Source organism: Equus caballus, chromosome 5 (genome assembly GCF_041296265.1).
Source record: "Equus caballus isolate H_3958 breed thoroughbred chromosome 5, TB-T2T, whole genome shotgun sequence".
NCBI lineage: Eukaryota > Metazoa > Chordata > Mammalia > Perissodactyla > Equidae > Equus > Equus caballus.
The window spans coordinates 57,801,726-57,821,682 of record NC_091688.1 but is presented as its reverse complement, the minus strand read 5'-3'; the positions used below and the strand labels follow the sequence as shown (position 1 = coordinate 57,821,682).

Genomic DNA, 19,957 nt, shown 5'->3' with positions numbered 1-19,957 from the left:
AAACTCTCAACTTTATGAAAACTCCATTTCCTAGCTCTGAAAACCGAAAGGCCCTAGAAGGCAAGACTCCAGCAGCCTCGAGCACACCTAGCACGCAGATCTTGCTTTTTAAATACCATCCCCCACAAAAAGGAAAAAGGGAGTCTAATGAGTCCAAGGCGGAGGCAGGAAAGGTACAAAATGAGTCCAGAACATCTTCAGTGCTGGAAAGTAAGGGAGTGCTCAAAAACTGATAGAAAAATGGCAAAAGGACACTGAAGGTTGGAGAGGCTCCTCTTTGCCAAATTTAGCGTCACTGAGCATCAAAATGGATAATCACAGGAACGCCATCTTAAAAATATCCATGAGTCCATCCTAGGACTAAAATAATAAAATTAAAAAGAGAGGTGCGAAAGCTCATTACTAAAGAATGTCAATAATGTAGGGGAAAAAATGCCATCTACAAATATTTTGGTGATAATGGACTCAGGGAAGAATCACCACTGGATGCTAAAACAGTGGGTGGAAGATTGTTGGAGAACAAGATTGTCACACAATCTCAGTGTCACTTAAAAAAAAATCACAGATTATTTACACAGGAGTAAGGTACTTCTACCCTGGAACAATCTGGCAAACCTCATCTTAAGCAAACAACAGGAGTTAACGACTCCAGTCATGGGACAAAGGGGCTGCATCTGCCCCCAAGGAGATGCACTGAGGACACACACACCCATGAAAAAGTCCTGCCCTTGGAAGTGTTAACCAGAATCTAATCATGAGGAAAGGGACAATCCAAACAGAGGGACATCGCAGCAAACAACTGACCCAGACCCTTCAAACACAGCCATGTCATAAAGCACAAAATGAAACAAAATTGGCAACAGTTTTAGATGAAAGGAGGTTAGGAGGCACACTACTAAATGCAGGATGTGATCCAGGATTGGCTTCTGGTCTGTCAGAAAAGAGTACTGTAACAACGCTGTATTTCCTGACTGTGTTAACCGGTCTGTGGCTTACTAGAGACTTATTATTCTTAGAAGAGATATTTGAAATATTTAGGAGTAAGGCATGATAAAATCTGCAACTCTCAAGTGGTTTAGCAAAAAAAATAAAATAAAATAAAATGTAAGCATGTGTATGAGAGAGAAGTAAACCATATATGACAAAATGATAACTGGTGATTCAAGGAGAAAAGTGTGTAAGCGTTCATTGTACTATTTTTGCAACTATTCTAAAGATTCTATATGTTGCAAAGTTTTAAAAAATTCAGAATAAATATTAACCACTCCCACTCCCCTTTCCTGCCTTACTAATCTCTGTATTAGCAAATGTTTTCTTTACCACCACCCGTCTACATATTTCCTCATTTATTTATTTACCATTTCTCTCCCCCACTGTAATGTGAGCTGCAGAGAGGCCGGGAAGAGTCTGTTCCTTGTATCCCCAGGCCCTTGTACCGTGCCTGACACAGAGCTGACGCTCGGTAAGTATTTGGTGAACGATTGATGTTCATAGTCATTCTATGATGAGATACTATTTTATCCTTTCACGTGAGTGGCTCTCTCTCTCTTCAAAGGCAAAGATACTGAGACATATGGAAGTTAAGTAACCTACAGAAGTTCCTAACTGAGACGAGGGGCAGGGCCAGGGTCTGAAGCCAGGCATCTGACTCGAGCTGATGCTGTTAGTCCGTGTTAGGCAGCTTCCCTAGTGAAGCAGGCTCAGCCCCCAAAGGGTTCACCTTGCAAAGGGCTGCACCATTCATTCAGCCTTGTCCTTAGCGCAGGGCCTATTCAGAGCAGGTGTATTCACGCTTGCTGAATGAAATGAGCTCTGAATGAATACATGAGTGGTGAGAGAGACACCAAGAGGAGACCGTTCAGAGAATCTTCCTGGAGGAGGTGGGGCTGGAGGGCTAAACTGGGTTTTCAGTGGAAGACAGGGCACAGGTACAGGCAGCAGTGACAACAGGTGCATTCTGGGACCAGAGGGAGACCAGCTCATCTGGAGGAGAGAGAGCCCAGCCATTCAACCTCTGCATGTCTTTCTCACCCTTTCCCACAGCCACCAGCATATGAAACCTCCCAGCTCTTTGGGCCCCGTGACGGGAGTCTGCCCTCGCCTCTCTGCTTCCAATGCCTCTCGACTGGAATCCTCCCTCTTTACTGCGGTCAGATGACTCTTCCTAAACGGATGCTCTGATCCGGAAACAGTTCTCCTTGCCCGCAGAAGAGCATCTAAACTCCCAAAGGGGACCTTCAGGGCTCCACCCGGGGCCTCAAGCTCCTGTGGGCACACTACTCTCCAGTGACACTGAAGGACTCCCTATGGCCCCAGGCTCACCCTGTACCCTGCTGCCCCCGTCTTTTGGACCTGATCTCCTCCTCTCCTCCTCTTGGAGTCTTTTCCCACATCACAGTGTGTCCACAAACCACCTGTCCTGGGAGGCTGGGTTCAAATACCCTCCCTCTGTAAAGTCTTTGCTTCACAAAAGATATTTGCATTCGTCCAAAGGTATTGCTTTCTTCCCTCTGCAGGCCCAGAGCACTTCGTTTAACCTCTCTTACCGCACTTAACTTGTGTGCATTACAAGGGAGGTATTTTTGAGCATAACTCAACACCCCCCCACCCCCACCCCAGCTGTTCTCCATGATGTATGTACCCCACAGGCACTCAATAAACGCTGAATGCAGAATGGAGAAGGAAGATACGTCTGGTAGTATGTGCAAGGGGGCCAATGGGAAACACCCAAGGAAAGGAGAACTAGGTAAGGGGGTTACTGCTGCGCTCCAAGGGTTTGGCTAGGACTTAACTAGGGGCCTGTGTGTGGAGGGGTCTTTGAGGGTGGGGAGGTAAAAATGGAGACAGATACCTATCGCATGAGGTTGTTGTGACGATTTAGCTTAAGAAGTGTGAGGGATGAAGTCAGTTCTACACACTCACATGTTAGTTCTTTTCTGTTTGGAAGGGAGGGGGAAGAAGCAGTTGCCGCACTACTTAGGGATCCCGAAGCGAGGCCACCGCCGCCTCCGACCCTTCTCTCCCGCTCCTTTCCCCGTCCAGCTGCGGGGCAATCCTGAAACGCGTCTTCGCCTGCGGAGAAGGCCCGCAGCGGCGAGGCTGGAAATCCCTGGCTCTGGGAGCTGGCCCTCCCGGCGGGGAGGACCGACGCGCTGGCGACCAGCTGCCCAGACCCCGGGTCCGGCGAGGTCACAAGCCGAGGAGGCAGCGATAAGGTCCGCCCGATAGTCGCTCGGGAGGCCCGAGAAGTAACTTAGCAGGCCCAGGAGTCTCACGGAACAGGCGCACCCTTCCGGAGAACACTGGGCGGGGGTGAGAGGGCGCGCTGGGAAGTGGGCAGGAGGCATTCCCAGAGAGGAAACGGCGCAGGACAGGGAGCGCGCTGCAGCCCCGCGCTCTTGTCCCGGAACACGACTCCGGCGCCTCCGCTCAGTCTCTTCCCGATCGCCCAAGGGAGACTCGGGGACGAGCTGACGACTTTCTCTCCCCGACAAGGGCCCGCCGGCCGCGTTCCTACTGCCGCCCAACCCAGCTCGCGACCTCCTCGAGCCCCGCCCTTCCACCCAGGAGCCCTCGGGTCACGGTCACCCCCGGGGACCCCGGAGAGGGCCTCCACTCACCGAACCAGAGCACCAGGCAGAACGCGCCGAGGACCCCCGCGGCCAGCCCAGGGGCGCTCGCTGCGGCCATGGCGCGTCGGGCGGCCTCTGAGCCCCGCGGCCCCGGCCGAACCGACGCACCCTCAGTTCTCGGCACCGCCCCGCCCCGGAGGCCCCGCCCCGCTCCTCCTTGCCCGGCCCGCCCCGCCCCGACCCGACCCCCCGCCCCGCTCCTCTGTGCCCGGCCCGCCCCCAGCGCAGCTTCTTTCCCGGGAAAGCAGCCACTGAGTTCATCGCTCCTTGGCCCGGTGTCTGCCCGCTCCTTCCTCCTTCCCCGGAACACAGGCCGGTCCCCCGGCCCTGTGCCTCCGGCCACCCCGCCGCCCAGCCTCTGCTCCGTGGAGCTCTCCCCTAAAAGCGCATGCGTTTTTAAAAACGAGTTCCTCTTCGTTCCTCCCGCACTTTTTTTGACGTTTGCAAAGTGCTGGAGGCAGCTCCGTCGCTAGGGTGTCTGTTGGGAAGTGGGGACGGAGGCTGTTGCTCCCCGGAAGTGCGCGCCACTTTGGCTGGCCCCCGAAGTGACAGGAGAACCCTGCCAAGGGCCAGGGAGGCTCCGAAGTCTTGTATTCTTCCAGCGCTTTCTAGAAACGGCACAGAGCTTGCTTTTCCTGCATGTTGCTCAGCTATAGGGACCCCGGACTAGACAGTCTCTTTGAACCACTCTTTCCTCAAATATTAAAACAACCGGAAACGGAACATTTTAGACAACCCCTAGAATGTGTGGGATTGCCCGGTGCAGCGCCCCCGCCCCAAGACCTTGTCTTTCCTCATTCAAGTGCACACCAGCTCATATGCCTCGCCCCCACCCCCATAGCTCCCTCAAACCGGAGCTGGAATTTCCAGCCTGTGATTTCTTCCATCTCAAGTTTCCCGTTTTCCTCTTCCTCTCAACCATGGACTTTCCCTCAGGCTGAGTTGTCAGGTCCCTTCACTCCCTTACCGTTTTTGGCCTCCCCACATCTCTGTCGCCCAAGCTGCAACAGGCACTTGGAACTCTCCATCTGCCGGGTTAGTCTTCTTGATGGGCTTGCCCTCCCCTCAAATGCATCAGATCCCAGACCAAATTACTCCCTGTCTGCCTCCTTTCTTTCAAAGAGAAGCGCCAGGATTGCCCCTGCCCAGCTGTGGGGTGGAGGGAACTCTTAGTGATCGTCTTCCCATGAGCAGGATTCCCTGTTGTCTTAATAAACACCAGCATGAAAGTGAGTGGAAATGAGCTTTCTTGTTGCTGTCATCTCCTTCCTCCCAAACCACTCAAGACATTTGACCCATACTGTCAGAATTCATGAATTATTTAAATTGGCCATAAAATTTTAATAGGAATCTCTATCAGTGAAATTTCTGGGACCAATGTCCTGCACCATGAAGCCTGCTACCTTGAGACATTCCCCATCACCTATAGACACTGGGAACACAGGCAGGTGCAGCAGGTAGCGCAAAATGTGAGAAATCAAGTGTCTCCTCTGCCCCGGGCTGGTAGGAACTCAGGTCGACTTGGAAAGGAAGGATGGGTGGGGTGAGACCTTTAGACAGTGGGAGCCCCTGAAAGTTTTTGAACTGGGAAGTGACATAACAGCAAACATCTGTTGAGCACTTACTATGAGCCAGGCCCTGTGTTAAGTGCATTAACTGGATTAATTTAACCTTATTGTCCCTGTTTTTACAGATGAGGAAACAGACTCAGAGAAGGTAAATGACTTGCCCAAGGACACACTGTAATGGGCAGAACTGGGAGTCCAAATAAGGTCAAGTCCAAAACGCCATGCTTACCTTTCATACAGGAGTAGGATGCATATTTTGGAGCAGCACCCATGCTGCAGTTTGGATTGACCAGCAGGAGCTGCCAACCCCATCAAGAGGAGGGCTGAGGAGAGGACTGCCCAGTCACTTGTGGCTGGGAAGTACCACCCAGGCCATGGTGTCCAGCCGCTGGGGGAGGAATGAGTCATTAGGTCTTCCTTGGTTGGATGCTTCTCTAACCAGCAAGCAGTGCCAGCTCTTTCATTAAGAGAAATGCTGTGCTTCCATCAAGCATTTTTAGAAACGCTTATATGCCTTAGTTTAGCAGACTTCATGAATCAAAAGTGGCTCACAAAGGCTGGACCCGCAGTGCGTTAGGCAGACAGCCAAAACGTTCCTTTCATATACTGGGAACTTACCACCAAAAGGAGAGCTGTCCCATTTTTCATCCTGTGACCAGTGTTGAGACAGCCAGTTTTATCTGCTTGTCACCGTAGATAATCACGGACTAGCAGGTAAGAAAGAAGGCCTCATTCAGCCTGCTCACGTGGCATGGGGCTGCTGCTCTTCCTGGCATGCCAGTTTCTGGTTCTCTGGCTCTACTTCTTGCCAACCCTGGAACCACCCCCAGGAAGCGTAGGAATCTGAGCACAGAGAGAGCAAAACACTGCTCCTAAGCCCACATACATGAAAATCATCCTTGCCTCCTGTGGAAAGGTATTCACTTCATTTATGAGCACGGGGCATATTCGCTCCAGGGCACGGAGGGGTGATGTTATTCCATAACACTCTATTTCCTTTTTCAAAATGTTCCCTGGCAGAAAGAGAGCATTCGGAAAAAATCAGGCAAAAATAATACATGACTTAACATGGAACCATTCTGGGTATCCAAGGGATAAACGGTCACATATCAACTCCGGGCCAAACCAACAGCTGCACGAAGTTGATAAGAATGCAGCAAATGGGGCTGACGAAAACACACAGTCAAGCCTTTGAAAGGCTTGGGTTTGAAAAAGACAAAGAAAAGGAAGCACCTCCTTCTGCTTTCTACCCTCTGTCTAGTTCCTTTTGCATATTCTTCTGTGAATTTTAAAGAATTACAGATGGGTTCTGACTAATGTCACGCTGCTACGGCTCTCATCGTTCCCTCATGCTTCTCACTTTGCAGATGTGGTGAACTCCTCCCAAACACACCAGCAGTTGAGGTGTGCAGGGAACAGAGACTGGTGTGTTGCATGGTCTCACGGAACAGGAATGCACAGCTCCTGCTCTTTCCTCCATTCTGGAAATGCTTGCTGAATATTTCACAGTCGGGGCAATACTACACGGTTTGAGAAAGATTGTGTGGTCTTGCTGCCAAGACCAAGGAGAAAGTTGTCCTATATTCCTGCTCTCCTTCTCCATCAGTCTCCTCTCACCCAATCCTGCCCATTCCCTCCCCCCTAAAAAAGAAAGCTAGCGGTCATAACCCCTGCCTTTTGAACTTGCCTATCAGGCCTCCAGGTGTGTTGTGTGTTGCACAATTCTAGGGACAGCAACGCCTTGACAGTCAGGTAGCTGTGTACGTTTATTAGGATACACTTTCAGCAGGTGGCAGTAAAGTGTCTTGAGTAAGGGGTGTTCTCCATCTTTTGTACAAAGGCACCATTTAGGCTGGGGGTGGGGCGTGATGATAAGGGCTGCAATTTACAAACCTTGAGCCTAGTAGGCCAGTGTCAGGGACAGATCTCCAGGCCTCCTGGGTCAAAGTTCCACAGAGGAGAGTGACTGATTATGTGAGGAGAAAGAAGGACAGCGGACTCCAGTCAATGCAAACAGCCATATTTTCAACATAATTTACTACAGGTCTCTGAAGTGTATATAAAACATTTTAGTGCAACATCTTACAAATAGTTTTCCTTAAAAAAACAAACAAAATCAAATCAACAGCTCTCTACATCATGCATGGGTAGTTTTCTTACCCCATTTCTTTTTTTTCTCTTCAACAATTAACGCAGAGAAACCATTGTTTGTAAAGAATATGAAAACTTGCTACAGAAACACCCTGGTGAAAGAGGGTGTGGTCATATCCATGTCCTGGAACGGGCCTCACACAGTGTAGTTTTTCATGAATGCAACATGGTAGATGTCGATAAGTCAAGAGAGCAGTCAGCAGTTTTCTGCTCCCGTCTCAGAGGACAAAAGCTCCAGGAGGCGATGTGCAGTGAGGTCTTGCAGCCACTGGGGGGCACCATTACCATTCTTCTGACAACACATTTCCATAGAAATGGCCAAAGAAACAAGGTCCTGGGGATTTTCACTGAAAGCTGGAAAAGCTGCCCCTTGGAGGGTATCCCCCAGCCCAATAGAAAATACACAGAAAAAGCAATTATTAAAATACTGGCTTCGGTTTCCTCTTTCAAGTTTCCCACAACTGCTTCACATAATTATGTGCAATGCCTACTTTTCTACGGCTGTGAACTAATTCAAACTCGAACCTTCATTACCCATCCCAGTCCCAGCCAGCCCTCCAGCATCATTCCACTCAGAGGAAAAATCAGTCATCTTCCCCCAGTGACTCATTCTATCAATTAGGGGTCAGCAATTTCCCACTGAAAGCCCACACCCCAGAAATGAAGAAATGGGGCAAAAGACTGCTTTCTCTCCTCACCACTGAGCTGACTGATTCTGTACCCCTAAAGCACGGCTGCAGCATAAGAAATGGAAATGAGCATGTTAGGCAGCAGCGGGGCTGAGGTTGGCACCCACACTGTCTCCTAAGAGTACTGGAAGCCTATGCAAACGCGGCTGAGCAATCGCCGTGCCTCCCCTCAGCTGTGGTGCACAACGCATCCACTGAGCCCCGAGGCCACCTGCACGCCTGCAGACCCCGACAAGATCAGCGCCCACACGGCCTGGGGAACCCCAGAGCCTGCTCGGGAGTCTGTTCAGTCTCAGAACAGAGTTTTGCAGCCATCTCTCTAGTCACACTTAGTTCCAGAAGGCCTAGTGGCTTTTTCCAAATTGAGAAATCATTTGGGATTCAAGAGGCAAGTTCACAGAGGAAGGGAGCTGCCACCCTTGGCCAGCAAAATATGGGAAATCCAGGGCATAGAAACATCTTCAGGGAGTGAGCAAAAGGAAATACTGGCAACTGATGATGCTCCAGGGGAGCCAAGCATCTCGCCCAACAGTGTAAAATAACAGTATGATATCAGCCCTTGTTGGGCTTTAAGGGTATTCAAATGAAAAGCTGCCATCACAATGAACTGAATCACTAAAAACCACAAACAAGATCTAACAAAGGGCAAAAAACCCACACACAACAGCAGGTGATCACTTTCTGCTGAGACTAGGTAAGCCGAAAGGATTACAAAGGGCTGCATCTGGACCTCCTCTGGGCTGATATTCTCATGGCAGTGAGATGCAGGGAGAGAGAAATGGTGAACAAGGAAGACAGAATTATCTTTGAGGAAAATCTAAGTGGAAGGAAGAAAAACCTAGTCGTCATACCTCCAGAGAGGCAATTATTCCTCCCCACTCTCTGACGTCAGGCCCGGGACACCCCCCCCCCACCCCTGGCTGGCCCACTCTTCAAGGAACAGCTGTCAGCCCCAGTGCCCTCCATCAGTGCACACGGTGGCTGCTTGGGCCCCGTGTGTTCAGCTCGGAGATGTCCCCCTTCCAGGCTCAGTGGCCACTTCCACTTTAGAGTTTGGCAAAGCACCTTAAAATAGAAGCCACCTGCTCGCAGTTATCAGAGACTGTCCGTGCAGGACACATCAAGCCAACAACCAGCCTTCTCTCTCCTTCCTTCACTAATCACTGGCTTTGATGGATCCGAAAGTTGGGAGCTGCTAAAAGCAGCCTCTGCCTCCTTTCACTTGGAAAGTGTGTGCTGTTTGGAGCTTCTGACTTGTTCTCCAAGAAAGTTTTCTTGTTTTTTGGCAAGGTTGGGATGAAGCCTTTTTTTGCCTCCCTAACACATAGTCTGGCCGGGCACCATCTACTCCTAATGGGGTTATGCAGGATTTCTCTTGTACAGACAGTTCTTTGAAGCAAAATTCAATGCTTTCATTTCGGCTCCAAAGTGGTTCCAAGAACTCCAGCTGAGGGAAAAGATAAGATACAAATTGGGCCCACATTACACATAATTTTCAAGTCTTGTTAAGAAAGTAAAAAATGTTTGGGTATATTTTGATCCACAGGCGGCATTTTCAAGTGTGCAAAAACGAAAAGTCTTGGAAGAGATTCCTTTGCGCTATAAAGTTCGTCCTTCCTTTTGCCATCAGTTGTATGTAAGAGAAGTTCGTCCACAACATTACAGAAAAAAGGGGAAGCCAAAGGGATTTAAAAAGAGTCCATTACAAAGAAGAAGAGCCCCTGTAACATCGATCTGAGAATACTATCTAAGTCAGTGAGTAGATGTGGCACCTGGAGCTACTCAGTACGCTACCAAAAATAAAAACAAACCTAATTCCGCAGGATGACGGCATCTGCTCAAAAATAGCTAACCACCAGGACTGCCACCTAAAGGCAGTCTGTCTCTGTGACTGACGGGGACTTGAAACACTTCTCAAGTCTGACAATTCTCTGCGCGAGCACTCCCGAGTTTGGGTGCTATCCGCTGTCTGACTGCAGAGCAAGAGGCAGCAAGGGAGCTCCTCTGCTCCTCCGTGGCCAATGTCTTCTTAGGATCCCCTTAGTCTATGGCTCCTGGGTGGATACTGAGCACAGGGGGCTCCAGGCAAGTGGGGGAGTAGTTGAGGTGTGGTTCTTTGATCCACAACAGCGGCACCCCATTCTTCCCGTCAGAGTTCTTGCTGGAGTTCCGGCTCTTGAAGCGCACCAGCAGGATGGTGATGATAAGGATGCCAAAGATGGGGAAAGGGTAGAAGAAGATGAAGTAGAAGAGAGCGTCATTGGAGCAGATGATGGACTGCAGGGTGGAACCTGAAAAGGACCACAAGGGAGACAAGACAGTGAGTGCTGAGAACTTGGATGTTGACTTTTGTTCCTCATGACCTCGCTCAACCCAACGGAAGCGACTGGGTGGAACTCCGGCGCCCATCCTGTCTCTCCACTACTGCCACTCGTGGTGGGGGGACTGCCCTTCTCTTCTTGTTCTCACAACAGCCCCTCTTCCAATTCACAGCCGTCAGTTCAAACAAAGCAGTGCTTCCATTTCCCCCTAAGAGCCAGGATTAGTGCTTGGAAAGCCACATCCTAAAAGGTGGTGTATGGATTGTGAACTCAGCTGCTTCTAGGATGGGGAAGGAGCTGACTCCAGCTCAGCCTGAACCTCCTGCACAGCTCTATTTCTCATGTCCCTCTGTGCTTAGTTCTACTCTGAAGGTTCCTCTTTGGGATATAACACGTTCCCTCCCCACCAGCTTCTGAGAGCAGTTTTACCAGAAATGATGCTTAGTTGATTAACATTATCAATGACAATGTCATTATGGACCATTTACAAATGTCCGCAGTGTCTGTGGCTGCACAGAACGCAGTGTTAATTATTCCTGGATATGGAGGAGAATGCAACCCCGTGCCCCAGACTCAGTGGAGAACTGCTCTATGACCTCTGAGACCTCGGCGGGAGCTCAGCCTCTGGAGTCTGCATCTTCTCTGTAAAGTAAGGCTGCCGGATGCTGTCTCTGTTCTATGAAGCTTAATAAACATGGATGTCCACAGTGGACAGATAAAATGTGGCCTAACCCCCTGCCCTTTTGGACAGTGTACTTTTATTCAGTAGCTTGTTAGGGGGTCTGAGTACGATTTAGGTCTTTTTCTGCTCTCCCTCCTACTCGTGCTGTTGCTCATCAGTATGACTAAGAAAATTTAACATACACTTATTAGATTTCCAAAGCGTATGAAATTGCTGATAGTCAACCACTTGTGATCTACAAAAGCTCAATTTCATACGGTTCTCTCTAACACAGTGTAAACAGGAGGTAATCAAAGAAAAGCAGCAGCTTGTGACAAAACTCAAAAACTCAAATCAAAATGGTCTGGTAAGGGGCCTGCCCGGTAGCACAGTGGTTAAGTTCGCATGTTCCACTTCTCGGTGGCCCAGGTCTCGCCAGCTCAGATCCCAGGTGTGGACATGGCACCGCTTGGCACACCATGCTGTGGTAGGCGTCCCACGTATAAAGTAGAGGGAGATGGGAACGGATGTTAGTTCAGGGCCAGTCTTCCTCAGCAAAAAGAGGAGGACTGGCAGTAGTTAGCTCAGGGTTACTCTTCCTCAAAAAAAAAAAGATCTGGCAAAATGTTTTGACTGAAAAGAAGCTGAAATTTCAAGCAACTTTTTAATTTCTACACTATACGCTAATGCACTATAACAAACACCATTTTCAGTCTGATATACTCCACATTTTGACAGAGGGCTAACCAAAAGAGTGCCTTGTTAGAACAAGTAATTCAGGTCAGCAAGTATTTCCTGCAGTCTCTGTTCACAGAGTCCCTCAGAATGATGAAAACTGAGTTCTGGACTATTCTGCAGCAACAGCTGATGGGAGTGGGGTGTGTGAAGCTCTTCCCAGATGCCCTGTAACATCATTGGCCTTCTAGGCTGGTCTTCCCAACGAACTGTGCAAAATCCACCCAAACCGCCAAGTTACCCTCCAAAATAAAAACGACCCAGGAATTTGAGAAGAAGAAAGAATGACAGTGAGGTATTCAGGCTTCAATTTTTTTCTTTCCCTTATGAGTCCGAAGCACTTACTAATTAGTGCTAAAGAGAGACTAGGTTGGATATTCTAAAGAGTAACAAAGTAGCATCTAACGATGTGCTTGTATAATGAAATCTTACTAAAATAGAATCTGGTGGAGCATCAAGTTGATTATGAAGATTAGGTGGGATATGATGGCTTTAACTCTATCCCTACTTTTTTGCATGAGCTATCAAGGGTCAATTATATAAGATGGTTGGTCAAATCCTAAGTGCCCGTGACAGGTAAGAAAACTGCTTATTAACCCATAATCAAGGTCTGAATTTATCCCCCAGACACAGTTGGAATCAACAGTCACATCCTTCCTCTGTAAATTGGGAAAACTCACTTGTGTCCAGAACACGGATGCTGATGGGAGCGGACTCCTCCTCCGTGAGCCGGTACCATTCCTTCTGCGGGCTGGGCAGCCACTCCTCCACACGGCAGGAGTAGTTGCCCGTGTCTCGGGGGCTTGCCTGCAGCACCGTGAGCCGGTAGAGCAATGGGGAGAGCCTCTGGAAGCGAAGCCTGCCCTCCCAGGGGCTGCCCTCTGGGCCAAAGACAGCATCTGGGCCCACGCTCAGCAGGGCCATCCGCTCCATTGGGTCCTCCTCCTCCCCCTCTCCCTCCTCCCCCTCCTCCTCTTGTTCTTCCAGGCCAGGGCTGCCCCTTTTCCCTCCAGCTTTAGTCCTCAGGGAATACCAGGCCACGGCAAAGCGGGAGTCCTGGCTTGAGCGAGACACGATGCTACAGTCCAGCTGGAAAGCTGCCTTCTCGGACACCGTGGCGTTGGGGACCACCGTATCCACCTGCAGGGCAGCATCTGGGGGCAATGAAGGACAAAGAAGGAAGAAAAGGCTGTTTTAATTTCTTTGCTCAAAACAACTTAAATGTCCATCACTAAATACATTATAGTAACATCCATACAATAGAATGCTATGCACTTATTGAGAGGAATGAGGTGGTGCTATGTGCAGAGACATGGGAGGAGACTCAAGAAACATTGTTAAGAAACATTGTTAGAGGACAGAACACTGCGTAGTCCACCTATCATTGTATGCAGAAGAAATACATTTTATTCTGACTTTCTTCTGTGGAAGAATTCACAAGAAGCTGGTAACGTGGCTGCTTATGGGGAATCCAGGGAGGGAGGGACACATTTTCACTGTAACCCGTTGGTGGCTGAACAGTGTCTCCCCAAAATTCATGTCCATCTGGAACCTCAGAACATAACCTTAATTGTAAACAGGGTCATTGCAGATGTAATTAAGATGAGCTCATACTGGATTAGGGTAAATCCAATGATGGGTGTCCTTATAAGTAGAGAAGGGAACACACTGAGAGGAGGACATGTGAGGATGGAGGCAGAGGCTGTGGTGATGCAGCTACAGACCAAGGAAGGCAGACAACACCCGGGGCCATGCGAAGCTGGAAGAGGCAAGGAAGCCTTCTTCCCTAGAGACTTCGGGGGGAGCATGGCCCTGCTGACACCTTGATTTCAGACTCGGAGCCTCCAGAACTGTGAGAGAATACATTTCTGTTGTTTTAAGCTATCAAGTTTGTGCTAATTTGTTATGGCAGCCCTGGGAAACAAATTCACTCCTCGGCAGCTCTTGAATTTAAACTGTGTGCACGTAGATTGTTGCTCATGCCTTAGTGAACCCAAGGAGCTAAATATTCTCCAAGGACTGAAGCCAAACAGCCAACAGACCTAAAAGGGCCCCTCGCCCTCAGCGTGGCTCTCCCAGGAGGATGACATGGACAGTGTCCTCCCAACTGAGCCATGGAGAGCAACCTGAGCAGGTGAGTCACATCTCACAGAGGCCACCAGACAGGCTGTAATCTGTTTCTTTATTTTGTTGCCTTCTTTTTGGCTCAGTGGGGTAAGTCCTAAACAAATAATTCATTCACTAGCTCCTAAAAGGCCTCCCTTTGGCTCTGTTTATGAAATGCTCATGAAAGATGCCAACGTAACATCAAGAAAACTACAGATACTAAATTGGATTCTACTTGGATGAAGACCAATTAGGAGCATTTCCCAAGTATTATCCTGGGCTTTCAATGAATTGGCTTAATGTCACTCGCAGGTGAGCACAAAGCTGGGGTTCCTACCACTTTGTGGGGCTCCGCCAAGCCCCTCCACATCCCCCTCGGCCCATCTGGAATCTCGGTGTGCACCGCTGGCACACAGAGGCTTAGGAACTGGCTACAAGTGGCGGGCATGGTGCATCAGCTCAGCTCTCGTGGGGGAGAAGATGCTGGAAGGCAGAACAGCAGGACAGAGAAGACGAAATCAGTTTAGGCGACTCAAACTGCCTTGCTCATCAGCTTCTCCTTCCAGAGAGCACGGCTGATGTGGAACCCCCAAAGCCATTAGAGAGAAATGCTGCAGACCAAGGGCGGTCTAGATGCTTTTTTGCCCTCCAGAGTCCAACAGTGTCCCTAAAGCTCCTAGTGGCCAGTGTGTCACAGGAGGTGGCCCTGGGTAATGTGCGCAATGGATCCATCATGGCAAGGTGGTCAGAGACCATTAGGACATTTCATTTCCCCAGAAGGAACTCTTTCCCCCATCTACTCTCCCCTTGCTTTCTTCTATTTTAACCACTTAAAATTTTTTCTGGCCCGTTCAAGTGCCTTGTCTGCATGAATGACTCGATATAAGTTTTTTGAATGAAATTAATTTCCACCTTCCCACAACACCCCTCCTCTACCAGTTTGGTTCCTCACGTCTGTCCCCTTCTAGAAAAGGCCAAATCATCTCCCTGTTCAGACTTTAACACACTTTCCTTTTGCAGGTGTAAGCGACAGGAAGGCAGCTCATCTCGGCCCCTCCCTCTACATCATGCTATCTGCTCCCATGGCTGTTACCTGGACTACCGACTTGTGTCTGGTCTGTATGTGATGAGTTGTGTTGAGCCAAATACAACCTCTCGGCTATAGTCTCACTGAGGGGAGCCCGTCTTTGATGTACTTCATACTATGGTTGACCCTAAACACGCAAGGCAATGATTTTCTTAACATAACTATTAGAGCTATATTATTTCAAGTCTTCTATATGTTCAACTTATACCTCAGAAAAAAATCTTTGAATACATCTGCATAAAGCAGTGAGATCTTGACTTCACCAAGAGAGACAGAGGGAATATGAAGATACATAGGTAGTGAGATTATAGATAACTTTTCTTTTCCTATACTTTTCTGTTTCCCAAATGTTTTGTTATTAACATGATCAGCTTATACAATCAGGGAAGGAAGGAAGGGAGGGAGGGAGGAAGATCGATCCAGGCTGCTCCTTTGGCTGAAAGGTGAGACAGGCTGGGGTTACAGGTTTGGGGTTACAGGTTTGGGCCACGCCGGGAGCGCAGAGCGTGCAGGAGGGACAGCTGGGGGACCCGTGCAGTCTGCTCGCACTAGCGTGTGGTGCTTCCCTTCAGTTCGCTCCTTAGTAAGATCTACCCGTCGGGGTTGTTGTGAGGACTGAATATAAATCGCCTAACTGTGGCTGGGATATAGCTGGCACTCCATAAACATCTGTCTCCTCCCACTCCACTCAGGGGCCTCAGTGTGGTGATCTGCAAAATGGGTGGGAGGTGGCAGAGGAGGGTGTTCAGTGTCTGTATTTGTAAAGTTTTACCTTTGCAAACAGACAAGCAGCAGTTTTTAGGCAAGATAAAAACAAGAAGGAGAAAGGTCATGGGAAATGTGAGTAACTCAAAGTAGAGGTGACTTCCCTCCAGCTTGGCAAGACACAGGGGAGTGAGACAATGCCCGTTCCTGCTACAGAGGGTGTGTCCGCTCCCAGAAGTGTGTCCTGCGACCTGCGGGGCTGGCGCGATGTGAAGCGCCCATGTCCCACCAACCAAAACAGCTGCTCTGCTCAGACGTGAAAACAGTACAAAGGCTTCCAACAGTACCAACGACCGCGAACAAGAACCTCGGGATGCTCAGAAAGCAGACAAGACAGAGCATGCACACTGACGTGGCTCACAAGTTCATTGCTGCTCCACGTCCTTTTGCTCCGATACGGATGAACGATGGTGTGATGCTGCAAAGGACACAGGGATCCTGCAATCTTAGCTTTAATAACGTGCTTTAATGTGTAACAATAGTTACACCTATTACATGCATTGAGGTACTTTAGAAACAACAATAGAGACAAGCAAAGCAAAAGGCCACACAGAACAGTCATTAGTACCAGGAAAATTAGTAGGAAGTGAGAGAGTGAAGGCTGCAGATACTTCATCTTTTTCTATTTAAAGCGTGTGAATCAATTCTTTTCCACTGAAAATCCACAAACTTAAGTTTTTGAACCACACGGCTGCTGTTTCAAGATTTTTGCATAAACACCACTTGTCCAAATCTGAAGGTATTTTTTAAAAAGAAAATAGCCTGTGCTCTGGAATAACTGACAAATGTTATTCTAGTTAAGACACAGAATCACCTTAGGCCAAAGCCAGATGTGCAATTTTGCATTCATTAGAAAAAAAAAAAATGGAGACAATTTCGAATGCAAATGCAAAATGTAAATGCTCATATATTGAACTGCAAACAATTTATTAACTAACAAATTAATTGTATGCAGTGCATAAAATATTACACTCACAGGGGAAGCACTGACTGCCGTGGAGACGTGGGGACATTAACTCTCACCTGGTCGCATGACCGTAACAGCCGTCTGCCCAGCAGTATCCTCTGCCCGCTTATACCACACACCACTGGGGCTGGGCAGCCACTCCTCCACGCGGCAGCTGTAGGTGCCGCTGTCCTGCACTGCCACGTTCTGGATGAAGAGCCGGTACACGCCCGAGGAAGGACTCTCCAAGTGCAGCCTCCCCTCCAGGTTGTTTTTCGCTGCCTGCTCTCCGTAGTGGAAGGTGGCCTCGCGGCTCAGGCGGGCCACGGTCTCCCGCTCCGGGTGGTTGGGCTTCCACACAAACCACTCCACCAAGAGCTGGGAGGCCACGCGGGTGCGGTTCACGACCACACACTCCAGCTGCACCTGCTGCGTCTCCAGAACCGACAGGTTCCCCTGTGCTTGGCTGAGCTTCAGGCGGCTGTCTGGAAAGGCGAGCAAAGAGATATCAGCAACAAGAAAGTAAGCAGCTTGCACGTACCCTTTCCAAGCACAGGTGAAGGGGGGCCTTCCAAATACAGAAGGACAGCAGTGCACTCAAACAGCAGAAACACTTCTCAGGCGTGGCACCCCAAACATGCTGAGTCCCTTGACCCTGTGTCCGAGGGTCTGAGTTTCGAGGAGTTCACTGTTACATTAACAGCTGCACGTCCCCCAGTCTATAACCCCATCAGTTCAGACGCCTGGAGAGGAAAAGCAGGAGCTGTAGATGCCTGTACATCCCAATGACAGCTGACCATGACACGTACGGCTGACTGGAGGGGTGGCTGGGAAGGGACAGGAAAGGGCATGTGGCAAACCCTCTCAAAGCATGAGCAAATTTTCAAAACTGACCATGTGACGGCTGGAATATGCTGGGCTGTCAACCAGCTGCAGAGGAAACCCAGTTTAATATGTCCACGAGCTGGCCCTAAGAATCGCAGTTCTTACCTTCCTACAAAAAACCCACACAGGTTCTCGCTCAAGGTGGGAACCGAGCTGATCTGACATCAGTCAAGAAAGGACTGACACTGATGGAACTGGTGGTTTGAAAACTCAGCCAGGGAGGTCCTCCGGGGGAAGTGTCGTGAACGACGGTGTGTCCTGACGGCAGAAACCTAGCTTCATCAAAGGCCCCAACGAGGCCTTTGTACACTTCAAAGTGTACACTTCATACATTTAAAAACTGTCAGAGTGCTTTATAGTGCACGTGATTATGCTTGTAATTACAAAGTCAAAAAATTAGAAATAACAATATATATTTTAAACCAGTTAACTCTGGTTGTCTCTGGACTGAAATATGATTTTCTTCTTTTTGTGGTTTTTTTGTACTTTCCAAAAGTTCCATAAGGGTATGATTTCTCATCAGAAAAAAAAAGAGGGGGTGGGGGGGCGGGGAGAAAAAGAACCAGAAGCAGGGAAAAAGAAAAAACAAAGAAGAAAAACATATCAACCAAAAATCTCAGCTGAAAAGGGGAACATGCTGATTTAATCTGTGCCCTGTGAGACTCCTGTTTATAGCGCTAACAGTCCCCATAAACAGAGATTTCCCTGAATGTGTGTTGATGAGGATCCTCACAGCCCCTCTGCACTGCCCCAGTTCGCCAACGTGAGTCTGCAGTCTCGGGTGGGGAGATTCCCTCTGTCAATTCAGGCTCCACCAAGAAGTTCTTGGTTTTGGAACAAACAAAAGGGAAAGGCTAGACGGCGATGAAGCAGGACGGCCGGGCAGGAGGGTTGTCCTGTTCTCCCAGGAGAGAAACGTTCAGAACTGAAAACAGAGGAAGAACAGAAACCCAAAAGAGCATCTGTGGGCCAAATGACAACCTCCCGTCGAAAGTCCCAGGGACTGGCCTGAAGGTCACTGGAAATACCAACAGGAACCATGTAGACCAGAGCTTCCTTCTTAATGTGCCGGAAGGGCTGGCATGGAAGGTAGCTGGGAGGCCGATGAGAATCCCTGGATTGGGGCGGTTTTAGAAATACAGTATCCTGAGGAAAAGGAGGGAACGGTCCCAGGCAGTCAGTGCAGGCCAGGCTGCACGTGGACCTGTGTGTGGCTCCGTTTGCTTACTGAACAAACGTTCATGGAGGCCTCCTGGGAGACAAGTGGTGGGAAGAAAATAGTGAAGAAAACCAAGTCCTGTGCTCACTTAGAGGGCTTCTAGTCCAGGGGAAGAGACAGACAACAAATGTATAGATATGAGAATATATAAATGAATAAGTAATAAATAACTGATAAGAACTGAACTTCCATATGTATAAATATGATTAAGTAGTTCCTAACTACTTCCATATGGATAGGTAAATAAACAAGATGCCAGGTGGTGTATGTGCTATGGAGGGGATGGGGAAGGGGATGCAGAGGGACTACGGTGCTATTTTAGTTAAAATAAGCCAGAACGCCTCTCTGAGGAAGAACGAGACAAATGAAATGAATATCTATGGTCAACATGTTCCAGGCTAAGAGGACAGCAAGTACAAAGGCCCTGGGGCATTCAAGGAAAGCAACCTTCATTCCTTATTCAACCACTATGTATGAAGGGTGCCATGCCAGTGGCTGAAGATACAAAGACACAGCCCTGTCCTCAAAGTGCCTACAGTATAGTGAAGAACAAATATAAATGAGCAGTTATTACACTATGTGTTTTATAAGGAGCCCCTGGTATTATAGGAGAGATCAGGGAAGGCTTCCTGGAGGCGGTACTAAGTGAAGTCTTAGGGATGGAGTGAAGACAGGCAAGAAGCAGCAGGAGAGGCGCATTCCAGGTGGAGAGGGCAGCATAAGCAGAGGCATGGAGATAGGACTTGGGGTGACAATACAGCATCCCACAGTAGCCTGTCAGGAAGCACAGGCAATGCCAACAAATTGTAGGGCATGCAGAATGATGGAGTGGGAGCTTAAGGCCACATTATGTTCAAAGAACCAGAGTTCCTTAACAAGGAGGATGGAAGACTGACAGGGGCATCCAAGAGCTCCCTTCACATATTTGAAAGGAAATGACCCAAATTTGTCTCGGGTTGTTCTAGGTGCAGACCCAAAACCCGAGAGGGGAATTACAGGGAGGGGGACTTCTCAATGACCAGAGCCATCCAAAAGTGGAACTGAGGCCTGCGGAGGTAGGCAGCTCGCCCTCCCTGGAAGCTTTCTGGCCATGGTCAGATGCCATCTGTCTGGAGCAGAATAAGGCTGCACCCACAAGGACTGAGAGGGGGAGGGGGAGACTCAGTTTGGGGACAGGAAGGCCTCATCCCTG

The 19,957-nt window shown here is 49.0% G+C and overlaps 2 protein-coding genes across 10 annotated transcripts in view; both read right to left on the bottom strand.

The window, feature by feature from the left end:
• Positions 1-3,927, bottom strand: part of CD58 (CD58 molecule) — a 40,952-nt gene extending 37,025 nt beyond the window's left edge. The window contains exon 1 of one of the 2 annotated variants that reach the window (XM_023641350.2): positions 3,621-3,927. In XM_023641350.2, the coding sequence (XP_023497118.1) occupies positions 3,621-3,690 (70 nt within the window). In that variant the 5' untranslated portion in view covers positions 3,691-3,927. The remainder of the gene's footprint in view (positions 1-3,620) is intronic. The other variant, XM_023641351.2, reaches the window with a different exon arrangement.
• A 3,293-nt stretch (positions 3,928-7,220) lies between these two features.
• IGSF3 (immunoglobulin superfamily member 3) overlaps positions 7,221-19,957 on the bottom strand; it is a 92,424-nt gene continuing 79,687 nt past the window's right edge. For all 8 annotated transcript variants that reach the window (XM_023641348.2, XM_023641346.2, XM_070267151.1 and 5 more), the window contains 3 exons: positions 16,739-17,146; positions 12,438-12,911; positions 7,221-10,331 (listed from right to left, as the gene is read on the bottom strand). In XM_023641348.2, the coding sequence (XP_023497116.1) occupies positions 10,081-10,331; positions 12,438-12,911; positions 16,739-17,146 (1,133 nt within the window). In that variant the 3' untranslated portion in view covers positions 7,221-10,080. The remainder of the gene's footprint in view (positions 10,332-12,437; positions 12,912-16,738; positions 17,147-19,957) is intronic.